The sequence below is a fragment of the Solea solea genome, chromosome 6 (genome assembly GCF_958295425.1).
Source record: "Solea solea chromosome 6, fSolSol10.1, whole genome shotgun sequence".
NCBI lineage: Eukaryota > Metazoa > Chordata > Actinopteri > Pleuronectiformes > Soleidae > Solea > Solea solea.
The window spans coordinates 30,093,958-30,108,632 of record NC_081139.1 but is presented as its reverse complement, the minus strand read 5'-3'; the positions used below and the strand labels follow the sequence as shown (position 1 = coordinate 30,108,632).

Genomic DNA, 14,675 nt, shown 5'->3' with positions numbered 1-14,675 from the left:
AGGACCGCTGCTGTAGAGGATCAGTCTTTACACAAAGATCAGCGACCACAGGCTGTAAACCTGAAATCATTCCCTTCACTCCAGACTCTGGAGGTCACACTGACACTGAGGCTGCTTTGTGATCAAAGTGTCTAAACAAAGACCATCATCAGTGATCATGTGATGTTTGTGTTTGCAGAGGTCAGAACCAGAGACAGAGAGCAGAGTCTCCAGGACCCAGCGGTCTGTCTGTGAAGAGTGACTGGTCTATGGACCCACCTTTATACTTCAGTCATGAACCTGGAGCCTCAGAGACAAAGTAAGAGACACTTTGTCCTGTGAAGAAGTCACAACCAAACCTGTGTCCTCACAAAGACAGAATCACACACACACACACACACACTATTTTACCGTCATAAAAACTTTTATCCTGAGAAAACTTGTAACAATGCACTGACAACAAGACAACAACAGACTTTGTTGTGCGCTAAACACAAATGCAAAAAACACAGAAAACGAGTGGAAAACTCAACTAGAAGTGAGTGAAAAAGTCACTAGAAAGATTCATGTGATTGGTTCTACAACGACATCAAAGTCATTTGTCATCAGCTGTGAGTTTTTAAACCAGCTGCAGTTGTCCTTGGGTCACATGACTCACTGCACGTCATCATGATGACATCCATTGTATTGATCTTTGTCTAAATGTTGAGAAATAGCAGGCTTGATCATATTGACCATAACTCTTTGGAAACACTGTATTTCCTGTACTTGTTTGTGTTGTTTTCAGCCGGACATGAGAGCTTCAGCACAGGAATGATAATAGAACGCTTCCATAGCTCTGGAACAACAGGATTCTCTGTCAGTTTTTCAAAGATTGCACAGAAAGCATCATGAAGTTCAGGAGAGCAGTTTTTTAGCACAGAGGCTGAGAAACCATCAGGTCCTGTAGATTTCTGACTACCGTCATGTCTAAATGCTGACTGTACCTGTAGAGCAGGGCCGTCACACTCTAATGACCTGGGGGCCAATGAGCGTCTATTCTGGTCAAGAGGGGGCCGGACTACGGAACATAGAGTCGTCAAAAAACAAGTGTTCAGTAGCACGAGCTTCAAGTTAAAACACAATCTTGCATCATGATATCACACGTATACTTTGTGATACTGTTTATGATGCAAAATCAATCTGTTACTATCAAATACACATTTATTTCAAATGACGCAAATAATAACGTGGATGTCGGCAGAGCGAGGTCATACAGCGGCGACACGTGGCGAACCCAGATCAGCACGAACTTAAAGGAAAAGAAAGAAGACGCTCTTCTCCATCACTCTGCTCCACGCTCATGAACTGCAATCAGACGCAGCTTTGATTGAACACGCTCAGTATCACAGGTGGCTCGTCACTTTCACACATGAAGTTTGCCCAACATCAATAAACAATCAATACAAATAAACAAAGAATAACTGAGGGCACAGTTCAACAGTGGACAACTGTAATGAAACCATCAAACTAGGACTGATGATGGGGAGTCGGGGAGTGCAGCAGTTCCCTGACCTCACTTTGGAATCCACAAAACCTTTTGACAACTTTTCACCTTTCATGATAATAATAATAATAATAATAATAAATATTATAATAATAATAATAATAATGATGACATAATAATAATAAGGATAACAATGGTTTCCTCACACAAATTTGTGCCAGGAGCCGTTTCAGCCACTGCCATTCGTGGCTCGGTCCCTAACAAGCTTATTTATATATGTAATTGAATGTTGTATGTCATAAATGTAATAATGTGATCATTATGAGCGAATGTCTTATTATTACTGTTATAAAAACATATATTCTATCACCTCGCTGGCAGCTGTGCCTCAGCTACACACTGTGTTTAAAACAAGGTGAGGTCGAGGGCCATGTTTGTATTATAACATGATATTTAAGTGGTGGGACCGCATGTAATCGATTGAGGGGTCGCATATGGCCCGCGGGCCGCCAGTTTGGCACCGCTGCTGTAGAGGATCAATCTTTACACAAAGATCAGCGACCACAGGCTGTAAACCTGAAATCTGTTTGTGATCAAAGTGTCTAAACAAAGACCATCATCAGTGATCATGTGATGTTTGTGTTTGCAGAGGTCAGAACCAGAGACAGAGAGCAGAGTCTCCAGGACCCAGCGGTCTGTCTGTGAAGAGTGACTGGTCTATGGGACAACCTTTAACCTTCAGTCATGAACCTGGAGCCTCAGAGACAAAGTAAGAGACTCAATAAATAATGCTCTCAAATCAATATGATATGCTCTTGAATTAAGATAAGAAATAACCTCCATCTGTTGGAGGGAAACGTCCAAACTTCAGAGCAGCTCTGAAAGCAGCTTCACATCAACAGCTCATTTCTTTTATTTGTGGTTCAAATTGAATTTGACTGGACTTTTGTGAAGGAAGAAGAACTAAATGTGTGTGTGAGCAACAGACTGAACTGAACTGATTCAGAATCTGATGAAACGGATCAATGAGTCAAACCATTGACGAGTCAGAGAGAGTGTGAGGATGAGCCTCAGGGTTAGACCTTTACAACAGTCCATCAGAACCACTGTGAGACAAAGCTGTAAGGATGTCTTCACACAGACATGTCCACCTGTTCCTGACGTGTCAGTGATAAAGAAATGTCTTCACAGAGACATGTCCGCCTGTCCCCGACATGTTAGTGATAAAGAAATGTCTTCACAGAGACATGTCCGCCTGTCCCCGACGTGTCAGTGATAAAGAAATGTCTTCACAGAGACATGTCCACCTGTCCCCGACGTGTCAGTGATAAAGAAATGTCTCCACAGAGACATGTCCACCTGTCCCCGACGTGTCAGTGATAAAGAAATGTCTCCACAGAGACATGTCCACCTGTCCCCGACGTGTCAGTGATAAAGAAATGTCTCCACAGACACATGTCCACTTGTCCCCGACATGTCAGTGATAAAGAAATGTCTCCACAGACACATGTCCACCTGTCCCCGACGTGTCAGTGATAAATAAATGTCTCCACAGACACATTTCCGACGTGTCAGTGATAAAGAAATGTCTTCACAGAGACATGTCCGCCTGTCCATGATGTGTCAGTGATAAAGAAATGTCTTCACAGAGACATGTCCACCTGTCCCCGACATGTCAGTGATAAAGAAATGTCTCCACAGACACATGTCCGACGTGTCAGTAATAAAGAAATGTCTTCACAGACACATGTCCGCCTGTCCCTGATGTGTCAGTGATAAAGAAATGTCTTCACAGACACATGTCCGCCTGTCCCCGACGTGTCAGTGATGAAGATATGTCTCCACAGACACATGTCCACCTGTCCCCGATGTGTCAGTGATAAAGAAATGTCTCCACAGACACATGTCCGCCTGTCCCCGACGTGTCAGTGATAAAGAAATGTCTCCACAGACACATGTCCACCTGTCCCCGACATGTCAGTGATAAAAAAATGTCTTCACAGACACAGGTTTGCTGTTTCTGTGGACGAGCAGACGTCCCGCTGTCCTCTGTGTCAGGACGTCCTGAAGGATCCAGTCTCCACCAGCTGCGGTCACTGGTTCTGCAGACACTGCATCTCCTCATACTGGGACCAGTCTGGTCCACCAGGAGACTCTTGCTGTCCCCAATGTGGACAAAGACCCAGGACAGGATGTGGACCACAGAGCATCTTTGGTAAGACTCATAAGGAGAGCAGCTCCCATCAGCACTAGCAGACTTTAGAAATGGAAAAACAGGAGAAAACTGTTTAAAAGTTAAAAATGTGACTCATGTTAACTCCATGATGGAGTTTAACTCTCTGCTGCCCCCTGCAGGTTGAAGAAATGAAGGTTTCCCCTCATTTTGCTGCTTTTCTCTCATGATTGTTCTCTTGTATGCAGATGATACTCTTTCCTTCACAATCATCACAGTTTTTCTAGAATGATTCAGTCTTTCAGAATAAAGTTATTCAAGTCATTACAGTGAAAATGTAGTTTTTCATTTGACAACAAACAACATAAAACAACAACGTCACAGAAAACATGACACTGATGAAAATAATCCTCAGCTGCTCACATTCTTTGTCTCTTGTCTTTCAGCAGATGTTGGTCTGCAGAAGGTTCTAGATGAACATAAGATCAGTCTGAGGAGCAGATTTGAACATGTGACTGAAGGAACTGAAGGAACAGGAAGTAGAACCCTCCTGAACAGGATCTTCACTGAGCTGTACATCACAGAGGGACAGAGTGAAGAGGTCAATACTCAACATGAGGTGATGCAGCTGGAGACGACCTCCAAGAAGAAGACGGACCAGGACACTCCCATCAAGTGCTGCGACATCTTTAAAGCCTTACCTGACCTGCAGGGGAGCATCAGAGTCGTCCTGACCAACGGCGTCGCTGGTGTTGGAAAAACCTTCTCGGTGCAGAAGTTCACTCTGGACTGGGCCGAGGGTTTGGAAAACCAGGATGTGAATCTGCTGATTGTGCTCTCGTTCAGGGAGCTGAACCTGATCAGAGATCAGCAGCACAGTCTTCTCACGCTGCTCCATGTTTTCCATCCAACATTAGAGAAGGTCAGAGCAGAGGAGCTCGCTGTCTGTAAACCTTTGTTCATCTTTGACGGCCTGGATGAAAGCAGACTCTCACTGGACTTCAGCAGCAGGACGCTGGTTTCTGACGTCACACACAGGTCATCAGTCAATGTGCTGCTGACCAACCTCATCCATGGGAATCTGCTTCCCTCGGCTCTCGTCTGGATAACTTCTCGACCTGCGGCGGCCAATCAGATCCCTCCTACATGTGTTGCCAGGGTAACAGAAGTACGAGGCTTCACTGACGACCAGAAGGACGAGTACTTCAGGAAGAGATCCAGAACTGAAGTTCTGTCCAGCAGACTCATCTCACACATCAAGACATCCAGGAGCCTCCACATCATGTGTCAAGTCCCAGTCTTCTGCTGGATCAGTGCTACAGTTCTGGAGCACATGTTGACCACAGAGCAGAGAGGAGAGCTGCCCAAGACCCTGACAGACCTGTACTCACACTTCCTGCTGGTTCAGACCAAGAGGAAGAAGAACAAGTACGATAAAGGACATGAGACGAGTCCACGGGAGCTGATGGAGGCCGACAGGGACTTTCTTCTGAAGCTGGGGAGGCTGGCCTTTGAACATCTGCAGAAAGGAGACATCATGTTTTACCAAGAAGACCTGGAGCGGTGTGGTCTTAGTGTGACAGAGGCCTCGGTGTACTCAGGAGTTTGTACAGAGATCTTCAGAAGAGAGAGCGTGATCTTCCAGAAATCAGTCTACTGCTTTGTTCATCTGAGTGTTCAGGAGTTTCTGGCTGCAGTCTACATGTTCCACTGTTTCACCAACAGGAAGACAGAGGTACTGCAGGACTTCTTCAGAAAAAAAGATGATGATGATGATGGGGGTTACACTTCTCTGGATGTGTTTCTGAAAGCAGCCATGGAGAAATCCCTTCAAAGTGAAAATGGTCACCTGGACCTGTTTGTTCGCTTCCTTCATGGACTCTGTCTGGAGTCCAACCACAGACTCTTAGGAGGTCTGCTGGGTCAGACTCAGAACAGGAAATCAGAAATCATCCAGAGGGTCATTGAGAACCTGAAGGAGATGAACACAGACAACATCTCACCTGACAGAAGCATCAACATCTTCCACTGTCTGACAGAGATGAACGACCAATCAGTGCATCAGGAGATGCAAAAGTTTATGAAGTCAAAGAACAGAAAACAGAGACTCTCTGAGATCCACTGCTCAGCTCTGGCCTACATGCTGCAGATGTCTGAGGAGGTTCTGGATGAGTTGGACCTGGACAAGTACAGAACATCAGTCCAGGGGAAACAGAGACTGATTCCAGCTGTGAGGAACTGCAGGAAGGCTCGGTGAGTTCAGACATGATCAATAACATCATCAGTCAGTGATGATTCATGGTTTGGTTTATCAAATACACACAGAAGTCAGTTCTTCTCAGTTTGTTTCTGGAGATGTTTTAAATGATGAAAGTGAAGATTTGTCAGCTGGTTGTGATTCTTGTTTTGAACTGAATGAAAACACCAAATCACAACATTCTCTCAAGTCTCTGTTCATGATAAGACAGAAAGACAAGAGAAACCAACAGTTCACACAATGAACAAACACTAGGGGGCAGTGGAGAGAAAATCTGTGACAGAACCAGACTCAAACATGTGCAGCATCTGCCTCGACCGGTTGTGGTGAAAGGACAAAATGGAGGACAGAGGAGAGGAGGGGGAGAGAAAGTGAAAGAGGGAGGTGAGGTAGAGACAGAAGAGAGAGACCAGGAGCAGAAATATAACAGTTGTGTCAGCTTCTAAGTTTAAACAGGACTTATGACATTTTTATACAACTACAATGTTATTGATGTTCTATTAATGAGACATAAACATTAGACTGATATCAACTTTAATTATAGTATCATATTAATAATAATAATAATAATAATAATAATAACAATACTACTGGTTTCAAGCAGCAACTTTGTCTAAAGTCTCATGTTTTATTCTTTATTCAGGTTGAGTGACTGCAGTTTGACAGAGACCAGCTGTTCTTCTCTGGTCTCAGCTCTGAAGTCCAACCCCTCACACCTGAGAGACCTGAACCTGAGCTGGAACCAGCTGCAGGATTCAGGAGTGAAGCTGCTGTGTTCTGGACTGGAGAGTCCACATTGTAGACTGGAGACTCTGGGGTGAGTTCACTGACTGAAGCTGCTGTTGTTTGTTTAAACTTTCATTTCATTTACATTAAACTCATTTTATTCACTGATGAATAAAACAAACTCCTTAAACACACACTCACACACAGACATACACACAGTCACACACGCACGCACACAAACACGCACGCACACACACTCACAGTCACAGTCACACACACACACACACACACATTGTTCTAAAGTCTCATGTTTTATTCTTTATTCAGGTTGAGTGACTGCAGTTTGACAGAGATCAGCTGTTCTTCTCTGGTCTCAGCTCTGAAGTCCAACCCCTCACACCTGAGAGACCTGGACCTGAGCAGGAACCAGCTGCAGGATTCAGGAGTGAAGCTGCTGTGTTCTGGACTGGAGAGTCCACATTGTAGACTGGAGACTCTGGGGTGAGTTCACTGACTGAAGCTGCTGTTGTTTGTTTAAACTTTCATTTCATTTACATTAAACTCATTTTATTCACTGATGAATAAAATAAACTCCTTACACACACACACACACACACACACACACAGTCACACACACACAGTCACACACACACAGTCACACACACACACAGTCTCACACAGTCACACTCACACACAGACATACACACAGTCACACACGCACGCACACAAACACGCACGCACACACACTCACAGTCACAGTCACACACACACACACACACACATTGTTCTAAAGTCTCATGTTTTATTCTTTATTCAGGTTGAGGCTCTGCAGTTTGACAGAGATCAGCTGTTCTTCTCTGGTCTCAGCTCTGAAGTCCAACCCCTCACACCTGAGAGACCTGGACCTGAGTGGTAACCAGCTGCAGGATTCAGGAGTGAAGCTGCTGTGTTCTGGACTGGAGAGTCCACATTGTAGACTGGAGACTCTGGGGTGAGTTCACTGACTCTCTGTTACTGTTGTAAATGTCAGATGTTTCATCCACAACTGAAAGTCATTCATGTTGTCACATGAGTTGAATCAGTGATGGTTGTTCCATGTTTCCACTTTTTCTTCCCTCAGATGTAGAATCAGGATCTTTTCACAGCTGACGTGTTTTTTGTTTTCTAAAGTGTTTCAGTCGCTGTAGTTTTCACGTCAGTCGCAGCTTTGACCTTTTCTGACTGAACTTGATGTTTTTCACTTTCTCCTCTGACACGTTCACATGTAGCCAATCAGAATGAGTGTTGTTGATGATGTCACAGCTGTGACTGTTTACAAACAAACAGGAGCTTCCTCTCATCTTCAAATCAGCTGTGTCTCAGTTCATAAGGCTGGATCCTCCAAGTGTGGACTCATGGTCCAGATGTTGTCAACATGTGTCACAGCACCGTGACGTGGGCGTGTCCCAACTGTCACATGACTCGTCATCTGGTGTATGTTTGGCGGACGACCGTGTCCCAGAATTCTTTGCAGCAATAAAGGTGGTGGTAATGCACCTTTAAGCTGGTTTACTAAACACAGATGAATCAAAGAATCAAATCAAGTGTAAAATATAGAATTGTAAAGATGTTGAGAAGAAGTGTGATTCAGGACTTTGAAGTGTAGAGGGCAGTATTGAACCTCTCAGTGTACAGCCTGCACACAGACTCCACCTGTTTCTGCTTCTTATCATTGATTCATTTCATTGAGTTGAACTTGATGTGAAAAGTGAGGCTGTGTTGAAATTCACCTGTGACTTCTTTGTCATTTTGCTGCTGTTTCTTTGCGTCAAACGTCTTTATTCTTCACGTTCACTTGAACTGAACCTTCACACACTCGTGTGTCTCACAGTCACATGACTCATGCTTTCTAAATACACTGTAGAAAATGTTCAGATACATTTTCATCCTCACAGCTGATATTTGACTCACACATTAAAATTCACCTGCTGAACAAAACACTTTTATTCTTTATTCAGGTTGTGGGACTGCAGTTTGACAGAGATCAGCTGTTCTTCTCTGGTCTCAGCTCTGAAGTCCAACCCCTCACACCTGAGAGACCTGGACCTGAGTGTGAACCAGCTGCAGGATTCAGCAGTGAAGCCTCTGTGTGATCTTCAGGAGAGTCCAGACTACAGACTGGAGACTCTGAGGTGAGTAGAGTGTTGTTCTAATCACAGTCAGACAAACATCAGTGTTTCCTCAGTGAAGCTGTGACAGCACAATAGTGACAGACTTCATGATTGGACACAAAGACACAGAGAGACAACAGACGAGCCACGAGCTGCTGCTACTCACAGACTAGAGCTGAGCGCCTCACATGATGAGCGTCCATCAGCTGTTTGTAGTTTGACTTCATCACAGATTATAGATCCACTGTATCATACACTGTAAAAACAGCAGCACATCTTGTTTGGTTAGAAAACGTCAAAGTAGCCACTTTCAGACTGGAACGTCATTTTCCTTCAAACTCTGACAAAAGCATGAAGAAATGAGCAAAATATCAAGAAATGATCTTCATCACAAGCAAAGAAATGAAAGTGAGTCTTCTCTGACTTTAAGAATTGACACCTTGGCAAGGGAGAACCCAAAAGCACGACAACGAGGCAGGAAAACGCAGATTACTAAGTCCAAAAGCAGGAAATCAGTCACAAACAGGCAAACACATCAGAACAAGAAGACTAACTAGAAATGCTGGAGCAAAAAACCAACACAAGACCATCTGAAAATGGGCTGCTATATAATCACTGAGGGACTAATGAGCCAATGGAAAACCAGGTGAGGGAAATGAGTTGATTGCATGGAAGAAAGATGACAGGAGAACTAGTGACAAGACATGGAAACAAATGAAAAAGACATGAAACAAACTAAGAGTTAGTGTAAGTACGTAAGTACAGAGAGAGTGAATTTGACCTTTGTGTTTTAAACACAGCAGTAGTGAAGCAGGAGCAGCAGGGATTTCATTCAAACTGTTGTTTGTTACTGTTTATTAAAGCTTACATGAAGTTGTCATTCTCTTCTTTTAAGACAATGTTAGAGTTAGTTTTCTTCACTTTTTCTGTCAAAAATGAGGACAATTTCCCAGAAAGTAGACTTCATTGACCTTTTTTTAAAAGTCTTCCACAAACACCTTCAAGTGTAAACCACATAAAACCACGAGAAAGTCATTTACATTCACATTATATCAAATAACATGAAGAGGCTGCAGACACAGACATGATAGTGACTCTGCTGTAAACATGAACACTGGAGGGACAAAGCCCGCCCCTTTCTGTTGGACCTCAGGTTAAAGCTCCGCCTCCAAGACTCCTCCAAGACATGAGTCAAAATCAAAGTTCTCTCTGGTTTAAGGTTTATAGACAAATTCTGCATGAACAGAATATAAACACAACTTTTTCCTGAAGAAATATGCAAATGAGTGACTTGAGTATCGTCACCATGTGTGTGTGTGTGTGTGTGTGTGTGTGTGTGAGGCAACATGAAACAGTGGCAACAACAATTCAATCCAAAAACCAAATGTCCCTGAAATATATCTACTAACAAATACTTTCCATCAAAGTACACAGAGTACGCATTTAAGGCCACAGCTGAACATGTGACCTTGACTTCCATGTCAACAGAGATGAACATAAAGAAACAGCAACCCCTGCTGGTGAGGAGTAGTTCCTGCAGCACTATAGATGCACTATATGGACAAAAGTATTTGAATTGACGTGTTTCAATGGGGCTTTGGACTCTCGGCCTCTTCTCTCAGTGAAGGACAATCTGAAGTTCAGCAGACGCAGACATTTCTACTCCAACATGACTGTGTCCCAGTGGACAAAGCAACCACTATAAAGACATGAGCCCTGACCTTTAACCCCATCCAGCACCTTTGGGATGAACTGGAACAGAGATTAAGAGCCAGACCTTGTGGTCCAGCATCAGTGTGTGACCTCATCAATGCTCGACACAATGAATGGACACTAATTGTCACAGAAACACTTCAAAGTGTTGAGCAAAGTCTTCCAAGAAGAGTTGAAGCTGTTAAAGCTGCAAAACTCCATATGAAAATACTGTCAATGTATTTGAATACTTCATAATAGTCCAAATACTTCTGTTGATTTGTTTTCACACAACTCCAAACAACCAGTGTTTGGTGAATGAGTGAATGTGAGCTGTTGTAACATGTGATGTTATTATTCCACATCTGAGCTGCATCACTGACTCTGACTCTGACTCTCTGTCGTCTTCTCTCAACAGGTGGAAGTCATGAGTGTGTGTGTGTGTGTGTGTGCGTGTGTGTGTGTGTGTGTGTGTGTGTGTGTGTGTGAGAGTGTGTGTGTGTGTGTGTGTCCGTGTGTGCGTGTGTGAGTGCGTGTGCGTGTGTGTGTGTGTGTGTGTGTGCGTGTGTGTGTGTGTGTGTGTGTGTGCGTGCGTGTGAGTGTGCGTGTGTGAGTGCGTGTGCGTGTGTGTGTGTGTGTGTGTGTGTGTGTGCGTGCGTGTGAGTGTGCGTGCGTGTGTGTGTGTGTGTGTGCGTGTGTGTGTGTGTGCGTGCGTGTGAGTGTGCGTGTGTGAGTGAGTGTGTGTGTGTGTGTGTGTGTGTGAGTGCGTGTGCGTGCGTGTGCGTGTGTGTGTGCGTGCGTGTGAGTGTGCGTGTGTGAGTGCGTGCGTGCGTGCGTGTGTGTGTGTGTGTGTGTGTGTGTGTGCGTGCGTGCGTGTGTGTGTGTGTGTGTGTGTGTGCGTGCGTGTGAGTGTGCGTGTGCGTGTGCGTGTGTGTGTGTGTGTGTGTGTGTGTGACGCTGCTTCCACAGATCTGTGACAGAACTCCAACGATGATGGTGTGATTTTTCAGTCCTAACGTCCTGAACCTGTGACGAGCTGTTTCAACATTTAACATAATGTGTCTTTAATCCAAGAGTATTCATCTACAATGTTAATAATATCCATAACCTTTATTACATGATGTATAATTACATATCTAACAGTTTAACCCTGACCAGTCAACATGTGTTTCCTTTTCATTTGCATCAGTTCAATGTATCTATGTTGTCTACTGATGAGTTTTAAAAAATGCTTTTTAAATATTTGACAGAATAATTGCTTCAATATTCAAAAACTCTGAACTCCAGCACATGAGAGCTAATGAAAATAATGCCTGGTTCACAGTATGTGGAGCTAAAGAGACAACTACAGAAGTGTGGTGTGAAGTCACGAGACACTAGTGTGTGTGTGTGTGTGTGTGTCGCGTATAAAACAAAGTCACTGCAGTTTCACTCAGCCGTGCAGTGATGACTCACATGTTTGCTTCAGAGACTCTGTCTGAACTTTCAGTGGATTTTTCTGCACTCTTTGTCCAGTCCCACGTTGATCCCGCGCCTGTGTTTCTTACGCATATTTGAGGATCTCCGTTCCTGTGTCCCGCATTGTTTTTCCTGTGTGAGAATAAAGACTGTTTCTTACCACCATACTGCATCTGGGTCCAGTCCTGTTCGTGACATGGTGCTCCAATTTGGTTATTAATTGATTATTTAATCAGTTTTGGACAATTGAATAATTTATTTCCAATAATTGAATGAAACTTAATAATTAAATCATTATTTAAAAAACAAACGAACAAAAAACATATTGTGTAAATTGTGTGTATATACAGTACATGCATACAGACAGAGAGATAGGTGGCTGTGGGTGGTTTTGTTCAGGATGGCCTGAAGTTCTGCCCGCTGAGTGAAATAATTGTCATTTCAGATGACTAAGTTAAAAAAATGTTTTAAAGTGGCCTGGATACAACATTTGTTATTGCTGAATATCTCTTGTAAATGATGTGGTTAACAACTTTACAGCCATTAAAGTGTGTACAATACTTATTCAACACCTCAGGTGACTTTCTGGTTTAGTACAAAAACAGGTCAGGAAATGTCATGTCATAGATGGGTACAGATGATCTTTGACTTTGGCCATGACTTGATAACATGGTTCCAGCAGGACTGGGTGGAGGTCTAATTGTAATCTCTAAGATTTGATTTAGTCTCCTATGCAGTTGTGTGGCCCTTGGACCACAATGTGCAGCTATTTCCTTAAAGGGGGCCCTCTGAAACTTCTCCATCACTTGTCTCCTCCACTCCCTGTCCTGCTCCTCCATATCCACACTGCCCACAATGACATTTTTCAAGGCTTTGAATGTGATCTCCTCTGTCACTCTCCTCTCTTCTTTCTCTGGACTATTTCTAGACTGTAACTCCACCTGTGAGACAGTTTCACCAATGGATCATCATCTGTGTACTGAGGAATGAAAGGTATAGAAAGTCTCTCTGTGTTATAACCACCACCCCCAAGGACTTCAGAAATTTTTGACTGGAGAAATAAAACATCCCCTTCCACATTCTCCAGTGAGGCAGGCAGCTTGGGGTTGTTCGTGAAGACACCCTCGGGTAAAAGGTGAGGGCTATTTACCTGTCTGACCTTAATAACCTTGTGTATATACTTGCAAAAGGCTGGAATAGTGGTGAGCTGGCAAATAAGGTTGAAGTAAGCGGCAGTCAGGGAATGAATAGCACAGCGATTGTAAATAGGCAGATCCTCGTCAGTTGACAGTGCCAGGTCCTGCAATGCAACTGTCAGGCGAACGAGGTCCAGAACCACATCTGGATTTGCCAGCTCCACACTGAAAATGGCAAACAAAGCAAAAAGGTTCTCGTAATGCTGCCTATATCATTGCTCTGCTCCTTGCACGCCAAGTAGTTGTGTTGGTAAAGCTGCTGGCCGTGACCTTTCATGAATAAGTTATCTTGTCTGGAACACTTGACCACTTTGATCTTGAGCACAGATATGTCCAGGGTGCTGCTCATGCTGAGGAGCTTGGACCTGTTGTCATGCCAATCCATGAGACTAATAAGTGTTTTGCCATAGGCAGCTTGTCTCAGAAGCTCCCTAAAGCAGCACTCTGTCAACTCCACCAAGCCACTCTTTTCTTTCTCTGACATCCGCAGCAGCGAAGGGGAGTGGTTCTGTGTGCTTTATCCACTCTGCAGGTTGAAAAGTAGAGAGGGGACAATCTTGTCCATGAGCTCAGGGTCCCAGATATTGGCCTGTAGGTCGTCATTCACCATCATCCTCACCTTGATACCTGCCATGCAAATCTTGAAGCCGATGTCGGGGTCCTCGTCTCTAGAGTGGCACATGTCACTGAAACGTGACACAAAAAAATGGTAACAGCGGTGGTAGGAGGGGTTGTCCTCTTGTATGTTGGCAAACTTCACAAACAAATTGGTTCCTAGGATCTGTAGGCTAGGTTTGTCCGACTCTAGCACCTCACGCACCATCTTCAGGAAACTCTCCACAAACAGGTTGATGCTCTGAGAGCGACAGGCCATCAGCAGCTGGTCCAGCGCTTCCATTGCTATGCACACATACCTGTATCTTTGTCGAGCCACATCCTTTGACATTCTCTTAGACAGGTAAGCGCCAATAGAGTCAAGCTCTTCTGGAACCGACAAGGCATAGAATGTCAGCTTCTCCATGTTGGCTTTTACTAGCCCATTCTTTTGGTTTGCTGGAAAGATGTTGTCTACCAATCGCTTGTACAGGACTGAGTGCTCCACAACAATCACCGATCAAGAAAGATATGATTCTTTCCAGTGACATGGTTGTGAAATTCGTTCTTTTTTAAGTAAGACTAGAAGAGAGAGCAGTAATGCAACCGTGTTCCAACTGATGTGGAGCACTAGAGGTTATCTTGTAACGTAAGAACTCCTTCCAGGTGACATGGAACACTAGAGAAGTCTTTCAAGAGGAGCTTTGATGCTGGCACATAATAAACATGATGGATGTTACTTTGACATGCAGATGGTCTCTGCCAGTTTGGACTTCCCGGGACAATTAAAATGCTTTTTTCATGTAGTATAGTCAAAGGACAACAGGCTGACCTGGGGCGCTCAAGTTTTTCCCTATAATCAGTTTTTAATATTGAGAAGAATTGTCATCTTTCCATTAAGGCAATTTTCTTTAAGGTGTTTTGAATGCAACAAAGAAGGACGAGAAGATGAGACTGAGAACTT

At 43.9% G+C, this 14,675-nt stretch overlaps 1 protein-coding gene and 1 pseudogene across 1 annotated transcript in view; one reads left to right on the top strand and one right to left on the bottom strand.

Moving 5' to 3' along the window:
- Positions 1-10,125, top strand: part of LOC131460189 (NACHT, LRR and PYD domains-containing protein 12-like) — a 468,988-nt gene extending 458,863 nt beyond the window's left edge. Inside the window, exon 14 of the mRNA XM_058630462.1 lies at positions 8,619-10,125. Coding sequence (XP_058486445.1) covers positions 8,619-8,796 — 178 coding nt within the window. The 3' untranslated portion in view covers positions 8,797-10,125. The remainder of the gene's footprint in view (positions 1-8,618) is intronic.
- Positions 10,126-11,814: 1,689 nt separating this feature from the next.
- Positions 11,815-14,301, bottom strand: LOC131460194 (protein EFR3 homolog B-like; annotated as a pseudogene).
- Between the last annotated feature and the right edge of the window lie 374 nt (positions 14,302-14,675).